The sequence below is a fragment of the Prunus avium genome, chromosome 1 (genome assembly GCF_965620075.1).
Source record: "Prunus avium chromosome 1, drPruAviu1.hap1.1, whole genome shotgun sequence".
Classification (NCBI taxonomy): Eukaryota; Viridiplantae; Streptophyta; class Magnoliopsida; order Rosales; family Rosaceae; genus Prunus; species Prunus avium.
The window spans coordinates 44,864,240-44,886,146 of record NC_142284.1 but is presented as its reverse complement, the minus strand read 5'-3'; the positions used below and the strand labels follow the sequence as shown (position 1 = coordinate 44,886,146).

At 37.2% G+C, this 21,907-nt stretch overlaps 4 protein-coding genes across 5 annotated transcripts; 3 read left to right on the top strand and 1 right to left on the bottom strand.

Annotated features, from left to right (window-relative positions):
- Window positions 1-4,238: 4,238 nt before the first annotated feature.
- On the top strand, window positions 4,239-9,160 carry LOC110762713 (microtubule-associated protein 70-1). The gene is made up of 11 exons (XM_021965382.2): window positions 4,239-4,816; window positions 4,926-5,011; window positions 5,953-6,018; window positions 6,134-6,304; window positions 6,386-6,556; window positions 6,711-6,866; window positions 6,981-7,127; window positions 7,242-7,313; window positions 7,407-7,934; window positions 8,016-8,203; window positions 8,592-9,160. Exons 1-11 carry the CDS (start codon window positions 4,570-4,572, stop codon window positions 8,629-8,631), a joined length of 1,872 nt encoding a protein of 623 aa, XP_021821074.1. The 5' UTR covers window positions 4,239-4,569; the 3' UTR covers window positions 8,632-9,160.
- A 104-nt stretch (window positions 9,161-9,264) lies between these two features.
- CPSF73-II (cleavage and polyadenylation specificity factor 73 kDa subunit-II) lies at window positions 9,265-14,995 on the top strand. 2 transcript variants are annotated; one of them, XM_088246959.1, is made up of 15 exons: window positions 9,265-9,612; window positions 9,692-9,906; window positions 10,031-10,217; window positions 10,314-10,386; window positions 10,467-10,584; window positions 10,745-10,818; window positions 10,989-11,125; window positions 11,289-11,352; window positions 11,604-11,669; window positions 12,154-12,201; window positions 12,274-12,334; window positions 12,635-12,739; window positions 13,064-13,205; window positions 13,544-13,640; window positions 13,832-14,995. In XM_088246959.1, exons 2-15 carry the CDS (start codon window positions 9,882-9,884, stop codon window positions 14,648-14,650), a joined length of 2,016 nt encoding a protein of 671 aa, XP_088103085.1. In that variant the 5' UTR covers window positions 9,265-9,612; window positions 9,692-9,881; the 3' UTR covers window positions 14,651-14,995. The 2 variants fall into 2 exon arrangements, with proteins under 2 accessions (XP_088103085.1, XP_021821066.2); XM_021965374.2 differs by lacking the exon at window positions 12,274-12,334 and having other exon boundaries at window positions 9,265-9,906; window positions 12,154-12,223.
- A 394-nt stretch (window positions 14,996-15,389) lies between these two features.
- On the top strand, window positions 15,390-18,529 carry RIE1 (RING-finger protein for embryogenesi). The gene is made up of 5 exons (XM_088246960.1): window positions 15,390-16,177; window positions 16,827-16,946; window positions 17,346-17,478; window positions 17,589-17,744; window positions 18,046-18,529. The coding sequence occupies exons 1-5, from the start codon at window positions 15,624-15,626 to the stop codon at window positions 18,205-18,207; spliced, it is 1,125 nt and encodes a 374-aa protein (XP_088103086.1). The 5' UTR covers window positions 15,390-15,623; the 3' UTR covers window positions 18,208-18,529.
- Window positions 18,530-18,717: 188 nt separating this feature from the next.
- On the bottom strand, window positions 18,718-21,124 carry LPXC1 (UDP-3-O-acyl N-acetylglycosamine deacetylase family protein). The gene is made up of 7 exons (XM_021965373.2): window positions 20,904-21,124; window positions 20,461-20,769; window positions 20,021-20,227; window positions 19,690-19,791; window positions 19,509-19,573; window positions 19,136-19,280; window positions 18,718-19,036 (listed from the first exon to the last, which is right to left on the bottom strand). The coding sequence occupies exons 1-7, from the start codon at window positions 20,961-20,963 to the stop codon at window positions 18,983-18,985; spliced, it is 942 nt and encodes a 313-aa protein (XP_021821065.1). The 5' UTR covers window positions 20,964-21,124; the 3' UTR covers window positions 18,718-18,982.
- Window positions 21,125-21,907: the final 783 nt, after the last annotated feature.

The following is a 21,907-nucleotide window of genomic DNA, read 5'->3' as shown; positions in this document are numbered from 1 at the left end:
TTAAATTTCGAAATCAGAAAAAGCATAGTTTAGGTGGTTGAGGGGACACAACACAAGCACAACCCATTCACTCACTTTCAAATCCGTTTTTAAGCCTACTGAAATCCAGATTAAGAGCTTTTAAAAAAATATATAAATTAAAGCTTTCTACTTATACCCGAAAAGAAAAAAAGAAAATATCTCACTCGACCTTCTAGTCATGTTGATTCTTCAAGGGATAGCAACGTTATCAAAAAGGCCAATGCAGCAGCTTTTGCTATCTTTTCCAATTTCTTTACCTTATCCTCCTCCTATTTTGTCCCAAAAAGTGCACAAAAATTGAGAGAATTTGAGCATGCTCCATCTAGGGCTTGTTTGGCTGCATGCAAATCCGCATCCCCTCGATTGCCAGCTTCATAACCCGTGCTTATTGCTTTACAACCTTTGAAATCAAGGGGTTGTCTCTTTAAGGTCTTGTTCGGTAGCTCGGTTTGAATTAGGTCGGAGTTGAGTCCAAGTCAATTCTTATGAGTCACACATTTTCCATCCCTCGTGAGACTTAATAAATATAGACTAAGTCATCATCTCACTATGGTAAGTTTGTTGACATACAGTGCTAGAGATTGGGTTTACATCAAAATTAAAAATGCATGGGTTATTCCTAATAAACCCTAGCAATTTTGGGTTTACAACAAAAAAAAAATGCATGGGTTTTTCCGAATAAATCCTAGCAATTTGGGTTTTAATCTAATTTTATATTTAATAACTCAAGTCCCAACACACCAAACAAATAGTTAGAACTCTTGTCCATTCTAATTGAAGTAGTTCAGTTCAGTTTAGTCCAGCCCATTTTAGATGCATTGTGAAATATACTCATACCGTATACGATATGTCTCGTCTCACAATTATGCTATTATGTAAATAATGAGTATGTGAGAAATCTAGAGATTTTCTATTTAAACCCCACACTTTTCTTAGTTCACCCCATCTTTTAATTTAAATTTTCACAATTTCTAAAAAAACCCCACTATCTTCCCAAACTACCCATAAATACACCACAAACTAAATATAAAAATAAAAATAAAAAAAAAGAAATAAAAGAGATTTTCTATTTAAACCCCACAATTTTCTTTGTTCCCAGCAAAAAAAAAACACAAACAAATAGAACCCTAAACCCAAAATTTAATACTTTATAGAGAAAGAAAACAACTTTACCTCTCTCAAAGAACTGTAACTGGAATTCCAACACTTGGGTATTGTTGAGTTGATAATCAACAAGCCTTTCCACCAACTCCCACGCATATTTAAAGAGGTAGGCTTGTCAATTTTCTATGTCTTTAAAAGAGAAGAATAATTTGGCAATAGGATGTAGAGGAGTTTGTGTTTTTCTAAAACTTGATATGAAGAGTGGTGGGGTGTGTGGGGTGTGGGGTGTGTGGTGTGTGTATAGATGTATTAGGTTTAATTATTAAGTTGGATGACTTTTTTTTGTCTTTTTACACAATAATAAAACTTATAGCTTAATGATTTAAGTATTGGGGTGAACAAAGAGAAGTGCGGGGTTTAAATAGAAAATCTCAAAATCTAATGTATTTGAAAGCCTCATCGCATAATTTTTATTTAATAATATAGGAAACAAAAATGCTACTTGTTGTAATAAGTCTTCTTGCATATATTGAGTCTCCAATTGGGCTGAGCATACCAAGACCGTTATTGGCCTGCGATGCTATAGGCGAACTGATTTTGGAGAGGTGGGTGAAAGTGATTTACTGCCTAAATAATGCCAGATTTCCATGCCCTTAATATTTGATTACTACAATATCACTTGAATTACAGTTTTCTTTGGTTATTTTCTCAATATTTGACAATGACACTTACCACTCTCGAGTCTGCATATGAATTTCTAATTTTATATTACTGGTCCCAATTAGACATTGCACCCGTGATAATTGGTGTGTGCGTTATTTGTTTTGTTTCATCGTGAGCCATAAGACTGTTTAGTGTTGGATTTATGCATGCAATGCAATGGCTCATACAACTTCCCACATCCTTCCTTTCATCCAAATGAGGTTTGTGATACAAAATTCTTTCTCTACATGCTCCAACTTCATAGTTGGCCATATGGAATAAAATCTTCCATGCATTCATAGAGAAAATTATGCATTCCAATTCCAAATAGATAATATAGATGCTCAACTTGTCTCATTTTTCATATGTAAAGTTTTGGAATATTATCAGGGACGGTCCTGAAATTTTCAGGACCCATAACAAATGTAAAAAATTAAGCCCTTATATATATATATATATTTTTTTCACTTAAGTGCTAGACTCATTCTAATTTTTTCAATCCATATTTAATTAGTTCGAATTAACTAAAAATTTAACATTCAACAAAGATAAATTATATCAATTCAAACTTCAATATATAAAAATTAAAATAAGAGACTACGCTTGATACATTCAAATCAAATGCATAAACAAGATAAATACTTGTAACAACTCAATCATTTCTTTTTCTTTTTTGGATTCTAGATTGTTGTTTTTTCATGAATCGTTGCAACTTGAAATCAGAAACAGTAGAAGGAAATCCAATGAAATGTTAATACTTCAAATAATAAACAAAGAACAACATAACTTGGAATTTGAGAAATCCCCCAGCAACAAACTTAAAACATCCAAATTTGCAATCAACTAGAGTTTAAAAGAGTTGAAAGACCACATATTACTTTTTTTGTAAAAATATTTTTAAATATATAATAAATATGATCTAACACTTTATATATAAATTAAAAAAATTAACAAATTGGGGCCTCCTGGATAGTGAGCCCAGGGCAGTCGCACTCACTGACTACCCTGTCCAAGGCTAACACTGAATATTATCTTCTTTTAAGGGGTTTATTTAGACAAGTAGTCATTCTTGATACGATTGTTATAATTTTTCTCCTATTGAAAAACAATATAGTGATAAGGGGTGGAGCCAGTGCATGACATGGGCACTGGCCTCTCTCAAATGTTGTTGTACAGAAAATTTATACTAGTAATGTCGTACAAAATATTATAAAATTCCTCGCAAAATCTTAAATGCCCCATTTTCTATTCGTTTATCTTTCATTCTCATGTTTAAATTTTTGTTGATAGTTGTATATATTTTGTTACTATTAAAGAGCGTTAGATTATTCATACAAAAAGTAAAGAAAAACAAGAGAGAAAAGTGATAGAATTAGGGATTTCTTAAAAACTAGGTTGATTTGTCACAAAATAAAGTGTTAGGTATACCATATTTTTACTATGAGAATCCGCAATGGTTGTCCAGTAGTTCAATAAATTGATCTTTTTAGCATCTATTGAATTGAACTGCAGTTTTACTTGTATTAGTATAGTTCAATAGCTTCCAATCAATAGTTACATATACTTACACGTCTTTTTACATACTCAAATAAAATAAAAGGGATAAATTTAATAACACTAAAAAATATACCATTACAATATTCTCAAATAGATCTTTAAAGCTCATAAAAAAAAAAAATAGATCTTAAAAAAGAGACCAATTTTTAATATATTTGGAAAAAAAATTTAATTGATGTATTTTTTATATTGCATTGAATTATTGAACAACCACTGCGGATGTTCTTAACAACATAATGCATTAATTGTTGTATTTTTTTATTTTTTATTGGCATGTGGGTCCCATGGTTGCAATGAACTAAATCACACTATTGCAAGTGAGATTTTACTATTTTAGTTCAATTTCATGCAATAAAATTGCATTGATCCTAATTATTGCAAATGCTCTAACTAGCTCTTAGTCTAATGATATTTTGATTATCAATATTTAAAAAAATGTCAAGTTCGAATCCACGTGACTCATTAATTAAAAAAAAATTGCTATTTTAAAAATATATATTTTAGAAATGTATATGAAGTTAATATTTTATTGTCATATTTGTTGTAATAACAATTGGAATAGAAAAACTGAATTCTTAACAATGAGAAAAAAAAGAATTACTGAAATATATAGCGCTGCTAGCCTGCTACCATGCGCATCCATGTACTGTGCGTATACGGTACCCAGAGGCCTTCCCTTTGCGTGAGAGTGCGCATTACGCTTCCAGCTTATCCTAGAAGAAAACATCGCAAGACCCCAAAAGCCCAAAGCCCAAAAGAAAAACAAAAAGAAACAAATCAAAGTAGGAGTATTATTAACTGTTTGAAGGAGTTTACTTAATAATACTGAGAGTCGCATGCACTAGTGTCTGCTTAACAGCAAAGCGTCCCCATTCCTCTTCGCCAGTCTATTTAATTAATCAAACTAAATCTACTCACTCTCTCTCTAGGCGCAACCAGATTTAAATCACAATCTAGAGAGAGAAAAACCAAAGCAAGAGAAAACCCACTCCATTTCTCTCTCTAAAAATCACCATTTTTCCCAAAAGTTCAACACTCTCTCCTTCTCTCCTTCTCTCCTTCTCTCTCAATATCTACATATCTATAATCTGCGTATCTGTATATTTATCTACGATTTGAAACCCTAGCATTTCGGATCCTGACCTGCATTTGGATGTGAAAGAGTGTGCGCTACTCAGATCGGCTATGGATGAGGTTTCCGGCGACGGAGGTACGACTCCGGTGGCAGAGTTCAGCAGTAATGGACCGGTTCCGGGGGCTACTCCGACACCGCCGCCACTGATGGTGTCGGGATCGTTCAAGGAGGGGAAGAGTTCATCGCGGAGAAGAGGATTCATGAGGCCGAGCATGGACGGCGACGAGTTCATTAACCTCTTGCACGGCTCGGATCCGGTCAAGGTCGAGCTCAATCGGCTCGAGAATGAAGTCAGAGGTGCGAATGCGGGTCGATCCGCTGGTTTACTCGAGATTTGCTACTGGTTTTGCTCGATTTAGAGTGTAGTTTCTCCGTTTTGACTGTTGTTTTTGGGTGAGTTTTGCAGATAAGGACCGGGAGTTAGGAGAGGCACAGGCTCAGATCAAGGCTCTCAAGCTCTCTGAAAGAGCCAGAGAAAAGGCTGTTGAAGAGGTTATTTTCGTCATTTGCTATTACGCTGATTTTTCGAGCTGCTTTTTTTTTTTTTTTTTTTTTTTTTTTGGTGTCCTTGTGTGTATACAAATATTGGTTTCTGGATTTTCTAGGTTGGCATCTTTGCCAAGCAGCTTATGTGTTTGTCTTGAATTTGAATCTCAAATCTTATTTAAATTGAAATTTGTATAGTTTCCTTCTCTCCGGGCAATAACAGTCACGTCTGAAGAATTATTCCTAGTCGTGTTTCTTCCTTAATAATAAAATTTACATTTAGCCCATATTTTAGGATCTTGGGAATTGCAGGAGTAGACTATGGCTATTTTAACAATTATTATGATGAACAGGGAATCTGTTTTCTAGTAACTGTAACTGAGGGGCAAGGCAAGGGTTAATTTACTTTTTGGATTCCATTTCTGGAGGACTAACTAGCATATTAGTTGATTATTAAGAATTTGACTTGTTCTTCCTGAAAAGGAATTTAACTACTTCTTATTCCTTTTTTAGTTCTGGGGTAACATATTTTAATTGGCCCAAAATTGTGGTATGTATAGTAATGTATTACTTGTATAGGAATATTGTTGGCATGTAAGCTTAAATGCTCAACAGTCCTGTTCACCAAAAAAAGAACAAAAAGAAAAAAAGAGAGAGAAGGAAAATGCTTAACAGCCTTAATTGGTACATTTTCTCATGTTTGCAATATAGCTCATGGTTTCCTTCTTTATTGTGACACTTGCATTTGTTGCCATTAGCCACTTTGAGAGAGATATCAAAGAATTTTGTTTTCTGATAATCTGGAATGCTGGACATTATAAATCTTATATTTTGATATATGTAATATTAGGGGAATTTTTTTCCTTTGTTTTCTCTCTCATTTAACTAGTATGTCACTAAAATGGTTGTTGACTTTTCTATTTTTCTGTGTTTTGATTACATTGCAGCTCACTGATGAACTATCAAAGGTGGAGGAGAAGCTGAAGTTAACAGAATCACTTCTAGAAAGCAAAGTATTATTTGAATTTGATCCTCGTCTCAACTTATCTGAAAGTTCGCTAACTTATTTTCACTTTGGTTATATATACTTGTTATCACAATTCTACTTCGTCAAAAAATGTTTTGCAGAATCTAGAAATTAAAAAAATCAATGATGAGAAGAAAGCTTCCATGGCAGCTCAGTTTGCAGCTGAAGCTACTCTACGCAGGGTTCATGCTGCCCAAAAGGATGATGATATGCCTCCAATTGAAGCCATTCTTGCACCTCTGGAGGCTGAGCTCAAGCTTGCTCGACAAGAGGTACTTTGTGTGTTACCCTAGCAGACGGAATTTATGGTGACTCTTGTAAGTGTAATTAATTAGTTACTTTGCTGCTTACAGATTGCAAAGCTTCAAGATGATAACAAAGCTTTGGATCGCCTTACCAAATCAAAAGAAGCAGCTTTACTTGAGGCTGAGAGGACTGTTCAGGTTGCTTTGGCTAAGGCCTCCATGGTGGATGATCTTCAGAATAAAAACCAAGAGTTAATGAAACAGATAGAAATTTGTCAGGTAAGTGCAAGGTCATGCATGATATTCGTTTCTTTAAGTGCATTAGACATATTTTTTCTTCTTTTGGCAGTGGTGTTGGGAATTTAATATTATAGTTTCCTGCTTTCAGTGTTCGACTAGGGTGATTTATATTTCTACTGCTTCTGTGTGGTAGGAAGAAAATAAAATTTTAGACAAGATGCATAGACAAAAGGTTGCCGAGGTTGAAAAGCTTACTCAGACTGTGCGGGAGTTGGAAGAGGCTGTTCTTGCTGGAGGTGCAGCGGCAAATGCTGTGAGAGATTATCAGCGGAAATTTCAGGAGATGAATGTAATATGCCAAACATATTTAAATGTTCAATATTGGTTTTTGCTTATTGTTAACCTGTAACCTGTAGTTGAAAGCATTCTTAAGATTGAAGAGGTATGGTTTTGTGTTTCTCAGGAGGAAAGGAAAACTCTAGACCGGGAGTTGGCCCGTGCAAAAGTAACAGCAAACAGAGTAGCTGTAGTGGTAGCAAATGAGTGGAAAGATGCTAATGACAAAGTGATGCCTGTAAAACAATGGCTTGAAGAACGGAGATTCTTGCAGGTAGTGGTTCTTATCTTCTTTTTTGGTCGAACTCTTAGCTTCTTACTGGCTTTCTTTGAGCTTTCAGTGTTTGGCTTTACTGTTTACTGTAATTGCCAAACTGTGTTCTTACAGGGAGAAATGCAGCAACTCCGTGATAAGCTTGCCATAACTGAGCGAGCCGCCAAGTCCGAAGCTCAGTTGAAAGTAATAATCCATTTCTGCAATCAATTTTTAATTTGTATGTAATTTAAAGGTGGGATGTTATGGAGAGTAAAAGTTCTCTCTTGTATTTAACAGGAAAAATACCATATGCGACTTAAAGTGCTTGAGGAGAGTGTGAGAGGATCTTCTAGCAGTACTAATCGCAGCACAGCTGAGGGAAGAAGTACAAGTAATGGGCCCTCTCGACGTCAGTCTCTGGGTGGGGCTGATAACATTCCAAAATTAACTTCCAATGGCTATTTATCCAAGAGAACACCGGTCAGGTCTTTGTCCTCTAGCACCAGTTCAGTGTTGAAGCATGCTAAAGGCACATCAAAATCATTTGACGGTGGTACAAGGTCACTGGACAGGGGTAAGGTTCTCTTAAATGGTACAAGCCCTAGTTTCTCAGTTAACCAATCTTGTGAGGGAACCAAGGATGGTGAAGCACAAAATAACTGGAAGGGAAATTCAGATGATAAGCCAAATGAATTCTCAACAGTGGATATAGAGGATAGTGTCCCAGGGGTTTTGTATGATTTGCTGCAGAAAGAGGTTGTAGCTTTGAGGAAAGCTGGTCATGAGAAAGATCAAAGCCTGAAAGATAAGGATGATGCTATCGAGGTTGATATTCTTTTCTATCAGTCTATTATTCTGTAATGTATGCTCTTGGTTAAGTATTCATTTGTGATTCTTGTCTTTCAGATGTTGGCTAAGAAGGTAGATACCTTGACTAAAGCAATGGAGGTTGAGGCAAAGAAAATGAGAAGAGAAGTTGCTGCCATGGAGAAGGAGGTGGCTGCCATGCGTGTGGACAAAGAACATGAGAATAGGGCCAAGCGGTTTGGTAATGCCAAAGGTTCTGTCAACAGTGCTCAGGTTCTTTCTGGAAGGTACTTATATTTCAATCTCATACCACCTGTAATGTCTTAGACCAAACTAGTTTTATGGTTGTACCATTTATTATGTTTTCTTACTAATAGAGAGATTGGCGATGATGGATCAACTTGCTTTAGGATATACATCCCCTCAGTTGTGTAAATTTGTTACACTTGGTACTTACTATATATACCTTCAAATTATATAGAGTGTATATAGGAAATGTATGTTTTTTTTTTCTTTTCAAAGATAAAACTGCAAGATAATTTAAAATCTCATTCTCACATAAATGTACAACCACTATATGAATGTTGTGCTCTGATGAGAATAATTGTGGCTATGGTAGTGATTATTGTTTTCACAGAACTTGTAGAAGTTGACGTGTTTCACATATTTGTGCAGAGGTTTGGCACGAGGTGGGTTAACACGCAGCACCCAATGACAAAAGTCCTAATTTGCAGCTGCATAAAGGCGTTAATCCGCATAGGCCTTGTTCTTCCTTCCATTTTCCACATTTTATTATTATTTTTCCATTTTCTCCCTACTGTGATTGATTAAAAGATTGTAGCTGGCATGCCGATGATACTGTGTTCACCAAAGCTGGCAAGGAGAGAATCCAAAAAGGAGGGCAAACTCAGAGAAAGAAGTCGGTATGCTTCTGACGTAGATTGTTATTCCCATGCTTAGAGATCAGCAGAAAAGAAGAGAAAGGGAAGAAGATTATTGACTTTGGGCTAACCTTTTGTGGTGTCGTGAGTGGGCAATGGTTGTGTTGTATAGGTAGCTTATTGGTTTTAACTTTTGTTCTATCTTTTGCAGTTTATATTTGTAATTGCAGCTAGTGTGATTGTTGTTGGTTCAGGGTTTGTTAATATTCTTGTAACCAGATCAAGATCAGATCTTTTGTGGTTGTGTTAATTCATCTATAGTCCACTGTTGGTTATATATATATATATATATTTCTGGTAGAATGTTAAATTCCTATATAGTCCCTATCAAGCTCACGTTAGGGGACTGGGCTATAATGTTATTAGCTTTATGATATATTCTATGGTTTGAAATGGAGCCTCTAATTAAAACCATCATTTTTCATTTTTACTTGTGCAGTTCTTCTTCTTGTCGTTTGTAGTATGGAATGAAATAAACAACCAGAAACTTTCTGACAAATTGAAATGGGTTGGGCTTCACTCTCTCAAGTCTTCTCTAACAAGAAATAAGAGTAGGGTTCAACAAGCAGAAATTGAAACCAAAGGCATAGAGCATGGACGGGGATTCGAACGCCAGACTTAACCACTAATGCTATAGGCTCATTGCAAGTTAGACGGTTTTCATTCCCTCAAAATTCCTATGTTTTGTTGGATTGACCCAGGTCTTTGGTGTGCTTCCAAGTGGTCCTGGGTTCAAGTCCCCATGGTATCAGTGTGTGAGTTTCCTTCCACCCTTTCCTAATGGCCCTAAAAAAAAATCCTATATTTTATTTTATTTTATGCTTTCCTGGATAGTGCTTGCTGGGTTGGACTGTTTCCGATGGTGGGCTATGTCATGAATCTCTCTGGGCTATTGGATGTAAATCCCGTAATTGTATCCATTTGTCATTAATTCGGCTGTTATTTATTTAAATTCTGCCACAAAACGAAACGAATCAAACGCCGAAACTCAAAAGCGCGCCAAGAAGCTGCGTATCTCATTCTCATGGCCATCGAGTCTCTCGTCCTCGGTAACTCTACCCTTCACCTTCATTCTATTCTCTTCCTTCTTCACCAAAACTCTATCTCTCTCCCAGAATTTTTTACTTTTTGCCTTAAATTGATTAATTAATTATTATTTTTTGGGGTCATCAGGCGCTGGGCAAGAGGTAGGTAAGAGCTGTGTAGTGGTGACAATCAATGGGAAGCGAATCATGTTCGACTGCGGAATGCATATGGGGCATCTAGACCACCAACGCTACCCCGACTTCTCTCTCATTCCTAAACCTGAACCCGACCCGAACTTCGATCACGCCCTCACTTGCATCATCATCACCCACTTGTACGAAAAGAAAACAAAAACCAACTCTAATCTTGTAAATTCTTTATGGTTCAGTAGACTTACCTCAATATTTGTTGATCTTTTGCAAATGGGCAGTCACTTGGATCACGTTGGAGCCCTCCCTTATTTCACGGAAGTCTGCGGTTATCGTGGCCCCATTTACATGACGGTAAGGTGCTCGGGAAAATGTCTGTGTCAATTGGTATTTTGATGTTCTTGTTGTAACGGTTTTTCGTGATTGTACTGCAGTATCCGACAAAGGCATTGGCTCCTATAATGTTAGAGGACTATCGAAAAGTGATGGTTGAGCGAAGGGGTGAGGAAGAACAGTTTTCTTCTGATCACATTGCCGAATGCATGAAGAAAGGTACTTGAGTATTTCTTATGATTTTGTTGAACCAGTTGAAGATTTAGTCGTCATAAGTTACTTGAAAATTTTCACAAGTTAAGGGTTGTTTTTGTTTTCTGAAATTCAGCTATTCTGTTATTGTTTTATGGTTACTTTTTTATATGGTTCCTCAATGCAGTTATACCAGTGGATCTGAAGCAAACAGTGCAGGTTGATAAAGACCTTCAAATCCGTGCGTACTATGCAGGACATGTAAGTCTTGTTTATCTCACATCTAGAATACATTGTCTGTTGATATCATGCTTATACTACCGGAAAAGAATTATAGTTCTATTTCATTAATAATTTTCTTGGAACAGTCAATACTGTTTGTCACTTTCGTGTGTCATTCCTTGAGTGCTAATATTTATTTTTCTTCTAAGGTTCTTGGAGCTGCAATGTTTTATGCAAAGGTGGGAGACGCTGCTATGGTATACACAGGAGACTATAATATGACACCAGATAGGCATCTTGGAGCAGCTCAAATTGAACGACTAAATTTGGACCTTCTTATTTCAGAGTATGGGATATCTATGTCTTGTATATTATTTGACTTTGCACCTTATCATTTGTTAAACATTGGATGTCCTTTGTTGATGAACTTAGAGTACAATTTCTTTTAATGTATGAAACCTTTGTGTTCCAAGCACTTGCTTATGCATAGATATTTTTTCCTGTTACAGGTCCACATATGGAACAACCATCCGGGATTCAAAATATGCCCGGGAAAGAGAATTTCTCAGAGCTGTACGTAAATGACAAAATTGAAGTATCAACAGTTCATACTATAATTTAAACTAGTGTAAAGAGTCATAATTATCAAACTCTTGGTTCTTTAATATGCAACTCATTGCCGTAAGAATCAATTTCTATTTATGATGTCATACATTATGTATTCCTTTGTGAAACTGGTGGCTGTCAAAATTGGATGCAAGATTTTCTTATCTTGCTCCTCTGAAGGTGGTTTTGTTGGTAATCTCTAATATAGGTTTATGTAGGTTCACAAATGCGTCGCTGGTGGTGGAAAAGTGCTAATTCCAACATTTGCCCTTGGGAGAGCTCAGGTACTCTAATTAAGAGAGTTTCATTTTTCTTTGACTTCGTATTTATATTTTGTACTTGAAGGAAGTTCTTCCGTTCTAAGAAGGAAAAATGAGAGAGACCTCTGAAGTCCTGAATAATTGCTTTTGGATTACAAAGTTCCTTGCAGTTAGTCTGCACGTCCTTATTAAGCTTTCATACTTTAATCAGCATTGTTATCGTATTGATGCCTTTCAAGCTAGTTAGATAATGGATTTGTATTAATAGATTTAGATTATGGAAATTGTATCTAGTTAAAAATCCATCATTTATATGACAGAAATAAACAACCATATTCCAACTAGAACGCCTTGATTTCATGACACCAGACACTGCTACAACAATTCTAATTCTTTGTATCTTTATGTTTGATCTTGATTCTGTTTATTTTAGTGCTAATGATTTTCGTAGCCAATTCTGAGCCCTGGCTGTGACATTTTGTTCTGAATGTAATCTATTATTTTGTAGGAACTCTGTATCTTGCTGGAAGATTATTGGGAGCGCATGAATCTAAAGGTTCCTATTTACTTCTCAGCAGGTTTGCACTAGCTGCTGTACTTCCCTCTCACATCTATTAACTGTTTGCAGGATACGTGGTCAAACTGTATGCTATGCTCTCACTTATCAAAGTGGATGCTTTGCAATCTAAGTTTCGTTACTTGCACCATTCTTGATCTGATAACATTTTGGTACCTATAACGTGGGTAAATAAATCTTAGAAATTTGTGATTAGTCATAATTAATGTATAAACAAGAAGTAGTTATCTAGCAGGGATCAAAGTTTTATTGATTTCAACTTTGACATGATTCTGGAAGTTTATCTGCGTGTGTGAAAAATTTTCTGATGTGCCAAATCTTTTACAGTTTCTCAATTTCTCGGGGTGCCTTCATTTCTTTCTTGGTATACAGTGGTCTTTCAAATTTCTACTGATGATATTAATTCTTTCAGGTTTGACCCTTCAAGCCAATATGTACTATAAGATGCTTATCAGTTGGACCAGCCAGAAAGTTAAAGAAACGTACTCCACACGCAATGCATTTGATTTTAAAAATGGTACTTATTTTATCTGTTATTAAATTTCTGAGGGACTGAAGTTGTTTTTTCTTGGAAATCAAGATATAATGTTGTTATAACCAAAAATATATATAAGGTTGTTCTTTGGGATTTAAAGCAGAAAAGATTAAGAGTGAGTAGTTTATCAAGTAGCAATATATAATGTTGATGAAAAGGAAGAACCACACAGCAGTATTATAGACATACGAGTATCTACATTTTAAGTTAACTTTGCAAGAATTGATATTGAATATATTTCATTGCTTGATAACTAATTGTTTAATGAGCCCTTCATCTTACTTTTTTTGGTTTTGAATGTTGCAGCTCACAAGTTTGACCGTTCTATGATCGATGCTCCTGGACCTTGTGTTCTGTTTGCCACACCAGGGATGATCAGTGGTGGTTTTTCACTTGAAGTTTTCAAGCACTGGGCTCCTTCGGAAATGAATCTTGTTACACTGCCCGGGTAACTGCCTTCGATTTCATTTATCTCTAAATCTCAAATTTATTATCTGATATCAATAGGAAACTTTTGGGTTGGAAGTTGGAACCTAGAAAGTGATCGCTATAACAAACACCATAGTAAATTCTGGAATATATTTTTCAGTTACCAGTTGAGTTGATCTACCTTGCAACTCTCTTTTGATGTTTAAAATTTAAAGAAACAATGTCGTCATGTTCATATGTCCATATGATACGATGGTTTGCTGGAACTTGATAGGCGGAACAAAAAAAGGAAAAAAAGAAAGAATAGGGTGCCAAGTTGAACTTTTAGTCATCAATTTTTTTTCTTTCCTTTTCTAGGTATTGCGTGGCTGGAACTATAGGACATAAATTGATGTCGGGTAAACCCACCAAAATTGATCTGGACAAGGACACGCAAATTGATGTGCGATGCCAGGTTCAACTCCGTCTCTTACCCTTTACAACAGTTTCAACATCATTCTTCTTCAAGAATTTTTCCATTGAATTTTCATTTTTAATAGTTTTACACGAGTTGATTTGTTTTCAAATATAAATTGAAAGAAGTTTTCTTCTGTTTTTCGCATTTCTTCATGATTGTCCTCTTATACATTCTATTTTGATTGCCAGATTCATCATCTGTCTTTCAGTCCTCATACAGATGCCAAAGGGATTATGGACCTTATCAAATTTCTCTCCCCCAAGAACGTGATACTTGTTCATGGCGAGAAGCCTAAAATGGCTACTCTAAAAGGAAAAATACAGTCCGAACTGGGAATTCAATGTTATGACCCTGCAAACAATGAGACTGTCTCAATTTCTTCAACCCACTATGTGAAGGCATTAGCTTCGGACGCATTTATCCGAAGCTGCTTAAATCCAAACTTCAAGTTTTCGAAAAGCAGCCAAGAAGATGAACACGGTTCAAATTCGAGGAACAATAATTCCACTCCGCGACTGCGAGTAAGTGATGAGAGGGTAGCAGAAGGGGTCTTGGTTATGGAAAGAAACAAAAAAGCCAAGGTAGTACACCAAGACGAGCTTCTGCTCATGTTAGGAGAAAAGAAGCACCAAGTTCAATTTGCTTATTGCTGCCCTGTTGATATTGGCAACTCGGGAGAGACCAAAAGTTCCACAACAAATGATGGTCAGCTTTGCAAATCTGAGACATGCTCTCCGCTTCTTCGCCAATTGTCTGCAAAACTGTCAAATGAATTTTCTCAAGGGAACATCCAAGATTTTGAGGATCATCTTCAAGTGGAGTCGTTTCATGTGTCCATTTGTTTGAAGAACTGCTGCCCTTACAGATTAATGGATGTTCAAAACAAATCCCAAGAAGCAGCGTTTTTCTGCTGCAGTTGGGGGATGGCGGATGAGAAGCTTGCATGGAAAATCATTTCCATCTGTCAAAATTTAAACGTACATCAGCATAAACAAGGGTGTCTGTAGCCATCTAGCCTGGCTGACTCATGTTGTTACTGAGGATCTCATGGAGCAGAGGGAGGACGCGTGTGTTTGAGTACAAGTGTACGACACGTCGTTGCGCCGCATCAGAGTGTCTGTCAGACGGCATTACGGAGGACCAACTCGTGTAGTTCTGCCCTACCAGCACGTGTAGTTGGTGGCGGCACAAAGGGGTTCTGCTACCACGTTTGAATTTTAGGTGAGTGAAAGGAAGCTAATGATTCTTCATTAAAAAAAATTCAAAATATGAAAGGACACTAGTTATATATTCTTCAAAAACTTATTTTATTTTATTTTTTTGGTTGAGTGAAGGGAAAATTGGATTGACAACGTATCGAATAGAATTTAATGAAAGAAAGCGACCGGATCTCTAAAATCCAAAAACATTTGTAGTATCTTTGTAGATCACGTAGTGATCATCTACCCATCCATAATATTTCCATCTTTATACCACAATATGATTAGCAATCTGTTAAATAGAGTGGGCAACAACAAATTATCTTTTTCTTTTTAGTTCTTATAAATATTTAATAAAGAAATTTGACTGCTGAAATTTTTTAAAGGGCAGAAAAATTGAGGCTGATCAATTAAGATAAAAAAAAAAGAAACTGAACGGTGTGCCGTCGTGCGCTGGCAAATAATAAGGGTATTTTGGCGCAAAAACTCAACAGAGGAGTCAATTACTGAAATGACGAAAAAACCAGCAAAAACCTTTCATCCATGTCTATCTACCATTCAAAACTCAGAAAGTGTTGAGACTTTGAGACTTTGCGACTTTGAAAAAAGACGTACACACAATTCCCAAACCCATCTCCATATCCCTCACTAATACTAACAGTTGTAATATAGGAAGGAAGAGTCGAGCACTCTCTCTCTCTCTCACAATCATGTCTCTATTTCTCTCTCAATTATAATTGGCAATTCAATTGCCTCTTTTTCTCATAATTTCGTCACAAACATGTCCTCGGAATCTTCGGCTACGACGGCGGCAGCGGCTGAGTCCCATGCGCCGCTCCTCCTTCCCCGCCAGGCGAGCAGTGGCCGCGACTCCTCCGACCTCGGCTCCCCGACCGCCCGACCCGCCACGCTGGCGATGCTGCTGGGGCGGGCCACCGGGCGCCGTGGCCCCTCGATGCTGGTGCGGGAGACGGCGGCGAGGGAACTGGACGAGCGGCGCGCCGACTGGGGCTACTCCAAGCCGGTGGTGGCTCTGGACATGATGTGGAACACGGCCTTCGTGGTGGTGTCGGTGGCGATGCTGATATGGACAGAACATGAGCACCCAAACACGCCGATCCGGCTGTGGATCTGTGGATATGCGCTGCAGTGTTTCGTGCATGTGGTGTTGGTGTGGGTTGAGTACCAGAGAAGGAATAATATTGCTCGGAGGATCAGTAGAAGAAACCAGGACGCCCAGCAGAACCAGCACCAGGTCGAAATCGATGCAAATGATACCGACGATGAAGAAGCAGAAGCAGCAGCTAGGGATTTGGCGATTTCCACTCGCTCCAGGTTTCTTCTAATTTGCTTTTGGATATATTTGTTATGGTTCATGGAATTCAAAGTGGACACTGAAACGCAGTAATCTTGATGAATGGGTTGCTCTCCCACAATGTAAATTGAGCTTAGCTGAGTCCTATGTATCACATAAGAGGTGGATAGCAGTGGTGGTTGGATATTTAGAGTACGTTATAACCATGTTTAGTGACTAATTTAAGCCCATAATCGAATTCCACTTGTCCTTGTATGCCATCCGACTGAGTATCTTTACTGCATAGTTCAAGATGGGATATTGACATCTTTGCTTGTTTGGAAGTTATTAGAGTTGGGGAATGACAGTCGGAAACGTTGTGGACTTCATAGTTATGATTCTGGCATTATTCATATCATCACTTTTTTTCGTTTTTTTGTTTGTAAAAATCCAATTTAACTCATCAAAGCTTTAATCTTGATGTTGCTCATATTTTTGCTCTCTAAAATTCATTGTATGGGGATGATGCATGCAAAATATGTTTGTGAATTTGACCAAACTGTTATGACTACTTCCTATGGTATTTCCAGTCCCCAGCTTTATCTGCAATTAGAGTTTTCATGTGCTGCCTCATTACCTGTTTGTGGAAGGTCTATAAATTACTGACTGACTGCATTTTATATGGTCTAGTCTCTCTAAACGATGCGAAACAGTGAATACAATGGCATCATTTCTCTGGTGGATAGTTGGCTTTTATTGGGTAGTCTCTGGCGGTGAAGTTCTTCTGCAAAATGCTCCACGTTTGTACTGGTATTTCTATAACCAATCTGTTAAGAAATATTCCTTCATCTAAAATTATGTGCTTGTATGCGTGTCTTCTTTCTTTCCTTTTTTATAATATAGTAATTTAATTTGTTTAAAACAAGCAACTTTTAGGAATTTTAAAAAGTTTCACCAGAAGGGAGTTATGGCATTATAATGTTAGAGATGAATACAAAAGCTGGGCCAGGGCAGATCACATCTAAAACTAAAACCTCACTTTAAGTTGCTACAGCGCTAAAACTGTAATGACTGTCAGCTCATTTTAAAACAAGAGTCACCCTGAGCTGTCATCTCTTTGTGTGTCTATAAACTATGAACGGCCTAATTATCTAAAGAGATTGTAACTTCTCGAATAAAAGAAAAATATTTTATTCTGAATGTGTGCAGGTTGGCTGTGGTTTTTCTGGCATTTGATGTCTTCTTTGCCATCTTTTGTGTTGTTCTGGCATGTTTGATTGGAGTTGCTCTTTGTTGCTGTTTGCCATGCATCATTGCAATTCTTTATGCGGTTGCTGGACAGGTATGAAGTGATAACCTATAACTTTGATTCAAAAATTTATCGACAAAATTAAGAAATTGTAACTGCTTATTCTTGGCTTGATTTTTTTTTTTGTTGGTGTGACAATGTAGGAAGGTGCATCTGAAGCAGATCTCAGTATTCTTCCAAAATACAAATTTCGATCGAGCAGTGAGGAAAAATCTAGTGTTGGAGCAGGGAAAATGATTCCAGTAGAAACAAGCAGTGGGTACCTAGCAATTGAGCGTATACTTTTACCTGAGGACGCGGTATGCTATGGCATCACATTATCATGAATTGCATTTATATTTCAGTATATTACTCCCATTATGTTCAACTCATTCTATATATTATAGTTTATTAGAAAATTTTATTTTAATAAAAAAAAACCCATTTGTCCTCCATATTATGCCAGAGAGTTATACTGTTGTATGTACTTATGAGGGCCAGTTGGTAAATGGGTATTTTTTACAGGCCAAATATTAAAGCGATTTGTGCTTTTATGGTATTTTGGAAATTTATGAAGAATTTTTATGCTCTAAAGATGTATGGTTTTGGCTCTCTTTCCAGGAATGTTGTATATGTCTCAGCCCCTATGAGGATGGTACAGAGCTTCACACTCTTCCCTGTAATCATCATTTCCACGCTACTTGCATTGTGAAATGGCTTAAAATGAATGCAACATGTCCTCTCTGCAAGTACAACATTCTCAAGGGAAATGAACCGGTTTGAAGGTTCAACAGGACACTGCAAGTGGTTGGTTCTGCACACAGTGGCGTATGTACAGAAATGTCAAGGCATAAAGAGCAAAGATTTTAAATATTTATTGATATTGAATTACAGCATAGTTAACTGGACCTCATTTTGTCTGTTTTCCGGCCATTTGGAGTCGTTTTGATTCTTTCTGTTTTCGTCTGTGCTGTTTCATGCCTGTGCAAAGATGGAGAAAAAGATACAGGGTTCAACATCTTAATGTGTTACCTAGGGTTCCTTTCTTAGCAAGGAAAACGATTGTTTTACATATTTTTTATGTATTTCTGTTGATGTGGTGTAACTCGGTTATTCTGGCAGTAGTCTTGGTTATATGAACTAATAACATCGTTTTGTTGAACGCCAGGCTCACGGCGTTGACTACCAGAAGTTGGAGTTTGACCTAGTTTTAACCCACAGAAAAAAAGGAGTATAAATTGATGAACCAAGCTTTGATTATCTGCTTTCTAATTAACTCTTTCACAGAGGATGTCCAACCGGGAAATTTTTTGCCTTGATCAAGAACAAAGTGTTATACAATTTGAAGGCATACAACCTTATATCATTTTCACCAAGCCAATTTTCAATTACAAGCAGTTACTGGGGTAAATCTAATTCTGTAATATGCGCACTTTTAGGTTGAAACTTGAAACCATATGCCGGTCCACTTCTGTAATCTACTTCTATATTTCTGCATCTGAATTTCTGGATTATTGCTACATCACAATGACTTATAGAGGACCAAGACATTATCCTTTTATATAATTCCTGATAGCCGGCGAACAAAATCAGAATGCAGTGCATGGCTACCCTGCATGACATGACACACAAACAAACAATGGACTTAATATCTCATAACCATTTTGTTCTAAGCTCTTCTTAGACATGAATATAAGACAAATGTATATACCTTGTATGCCACTATATGTGCCACTGGAAACCCTTGACTGCCAAACCTTGCAAACAGGGAAGTGTCGCCGATAAGATCTAAGACCTTATGGCGACAAGGTTCATCTGGAAAACGCAGTGGTGGGTTCAACCAACCTTTACTAGCACTGCAAAAGAAAAATAGGATTAAGTGTACTATAAGTGTTTTCTCCCAAATCAAGTTGACATGATATATTCCCCACACACTTCAACAAATTCTCTGCCTGAACTCGTTGTTTTAACTTGCATAAAATCATATCCAACTGGCAATTGTCACCTCAGTCCACCCACTTCGCATTTGATCAACCCATGTCATCTCCTAACTAGTTCAGCTTAACATAAATGGAGCTTCTCACCTACAAACAAGTGCATTTTCTAATCCACCCCCTTTTATGAGTCCTGCATTCCGCATTCGCTCCACCTGTTAGAACATGGAGTCAAGCATTACCATAATAAATTCAACAATATATGACTAAGCTATAACAGAAAACAGAAAGTAATTTCAAGACTACTAATGGAGAACCGTTTAGTATTGACCTCCTCATAAATGCAAAAGGTTCTTGACAAAGCAATGTGCTTAGAATAGAAAGAGTTATCCAAGGAGGTCACAGAAAACCACTGGCAGCCAATAGCGTGCACCTGCAGAAAGTGTCAAAGAAGCAAGCCCAAAACTTAGCCTATGAATTCTCACATTTGGACAAAGAAGTAGTGAGAAAAACAAAATAATCTGCAGATATTTGATAGCCATTCCTCTCATTAATTAACCAATCTCTTTCAAGTAAGGATATTTAATAAGAACACTTCTTTGTTTCACATTCCAAAACCATGCTGTCAGTAAAGACAATTCCCAATCCAGCAAAATGTGTACCTGTTGAAAGTCGATCCCGTAAGTGATACGAATTTCTGGTGATGGAAATGCAGCAACAAAAGAATCATTCCTCCACACATGCACTGGTTCATTCACATATGCTGCCATCTTCTCACAACAGTTGCCACAATGATCTGTTGCCTCTTTTAAGCCAACTTGTTCTATAGCCTCTACCCACTCACTTGCTGACCCATCAAAAATAGGAACCTGCATGACTTGATTTTGGGCATTATTACTTTTCCTATGTCATATTCAAGAATCAGTAGTTCTCTATGTTCTAAATTCAGATTGCCTCAACTTTCTTAGAAGTGGCAATTACACAGTTCAAGCGCCCCCAATAACCTACTATGTGTAATTTCCCCCCTGATATGTCTCATAGTGAAATCAAGAGCAAGTCCTCCTCAAGACAAATCGAAAATTCACAAATATATGGTACCAACCTCGAGATCGCAATCTTCGGGGTCTGAGTTCTTTATCTCAATCCGGCAATTATCAACCTCCATAGCTTCCAAAGCCGAAAGCAAGTGCTCAACCGTTCGAATTTTGACCCCATCTTTACAGAGAGTGGTGCATAGAGGCGATTCCTCAGCAAACTCAATCGAAGCTCGAATCACATTGGGCTGAAAATCAAAGTACCTTCCTTTGCTGGCAAGCTCTGGCCACAATTTCACCGTGGAGACCTTTCCACTGTGCAAGCCCTTCCCCTTCCGCTCTATGCATCCCGCTATGGTTTGCTGAAGCCTACCAGTCTGTAATCAAACAATACAAATCACATTCAGACATTAAAAATTGCTTAGAAAATCAACCGGAAAATGACTTGAGGTAAAGGGAGGGAGATGTAAACTTATGTATGTATTTACAGAGACAGAGAGAGTGTGTTTACGGATTTCCAGAAGATGGATTTAGATGACTTGAATGCGTTGAAGGCACTGGAAACTGTCATAGCTTACACGATGCCGGTGAGTAATAATACGTCGCCGTCTTGCATCTCAATCTAGGAAAGTGTTGAAGACAAATAAGAACGGGGAGACCACATTTTGGCGGGACTATGAGAAGCTAGGGCTTTCTACAGTTTGCCTAAGTGGAGAGGGACTGTTTTGTGTGTTTGTTTTTTGGGTCGAAAAGGGAAACTATTTTCATTACTGAAAAAAAAAAAAAAAAAACAGAAACTAAAGATGTATAATTGATTTTACACCCTCCCACTGTGGATTTTCTAACTATGAAAATATTTACCTATCCCATAAAGCTTTTTGTCCGGATAGAGCTATTATGGTGAACTTGTCGGGATAGACCTATCCCTGCGAATCTTTGACGAGATATACATATCCCGACACAAACAAATTTTTATTAGAAAGATCTATAGATCTATCTCGTCAAAAGTTTTCTTGGGTAGACATAGCCCAACGAAACATTTGTCGGGATATACATGACCCATGAGTTTTTGGTCGGGAAGACCTAGCCCAGCTAAACATTAATCGCGATAGACCTCTGCCAGCAAATTTTTGTTGCGATAGAGCTATCCCTTTTTGTTGGATAGACCTATCCCTCAAATTTTTTGTCAAGTAGACCTATCTTGACAAATCTTTGATGGGATAAACGTACCTCAGCGCGAGATTTGTCGGCGGCATAGACCTAGTTAGGATAGATCAATCACGTGACGACTTAAAATACTTTATATATATATTTGCAATTGTATTTTTCTAGATGTTCGTCGTGATTAATAAAAAGACCTCTCGCATACACTTGGAAAGGTTTTTTTTAAGCACCAACATGTGTAATATCAATTAGGGGGAGTGTGAGCATGTATAAACCAGTTGTGTAAAATCTAGGGGTGGGCATCAATGTGGTCGAACCAACTAAATCGGTGATTCAATTCATAATTACCGG

Bases quoted from the DNA above. Each gene is read 5' to 3' on its own strand.
- LOC110762713 (XM_021965382.2), top strand. From the start codon at position 4,570: ATGGATGAGGTTTCCGGCGACGGAGGTACGACTCCGGTGGCAGAGTTC. The intron at 7,935-8,015 runs GTTGATATTCTT...CTTGTCTTTCAG, and splicing joins ATAAGGATGATGCTATCGAG to ATGTTGGCTAAGAAGGTAGA. The intron at 8,204-8,591 runs GTACTTATATTT...ATATTTGTGCAG, and splicing joins GCTCAGGTTCTTTCTGGAAG to AGGTTTGGCACGAGGTGGGT.
- CPSF73-II (XM_088246959.1), top strand. From the start codon at position 9,882: ATGGCCATCGAGTCTCTCGTCCTCG. The intron at 12,740-13,063 runs GTACTTATTTTA...TGAATGTTGCAG, and splicing joins TGCATTTGATTTTAAAAATG to CTCACAAGTTTGACCGTTCT. The intron at 13,206-13,543 runs GTAACTGCCTTC...TTCCTTTTCTAG, and splicing joins AATCTTGTTACACTGCCCGG to GTATTGCGTGGCTGGAACTA.
- RIE1 (XM_088246960.1), top strand. From the start codon at position 15,624: ATGTCCTCGGAATCTTCGGCTACGACGGCGGCAGCGGCTGAGTCCCAT. The intron at 16,947-17,345 runs GTATTTCTATAA...GAATGTGTGCAG, and splicing joins AATGCTCCACGTTTGTACTG to GTTGGCTGTGGTTTTTCTGG. The intron at 17,479-17,588 runs GTATGAAGTGAT...GTGACAATGTAG, and splicing joins TTTATGCGGTTGCTGGACAG to GAAGGTGCATCTGAAGCAGA.
- LPXC1 (XM_021965373.2), bottom strand. From the start codon at position 20,963: ATGACAGTTTCCAGTGCCTTCAACGCATTCAAGTCATCTAAATCCATC. The intron at 19,281-19,508 runs GTGAGAAGCTCC...TTTCTTTTGCAG, and splicing joins GAAAATGCACTTGTTTGTAG to TGCTAGTAAAGGTTGGTTGA. The intron at 19,037-19,135 runs GTATATACATTT...CATGTCATGCAG, and splicing joins CACATATAGTGGCATACAAG to GGTAGCCATGCACTGCATTC.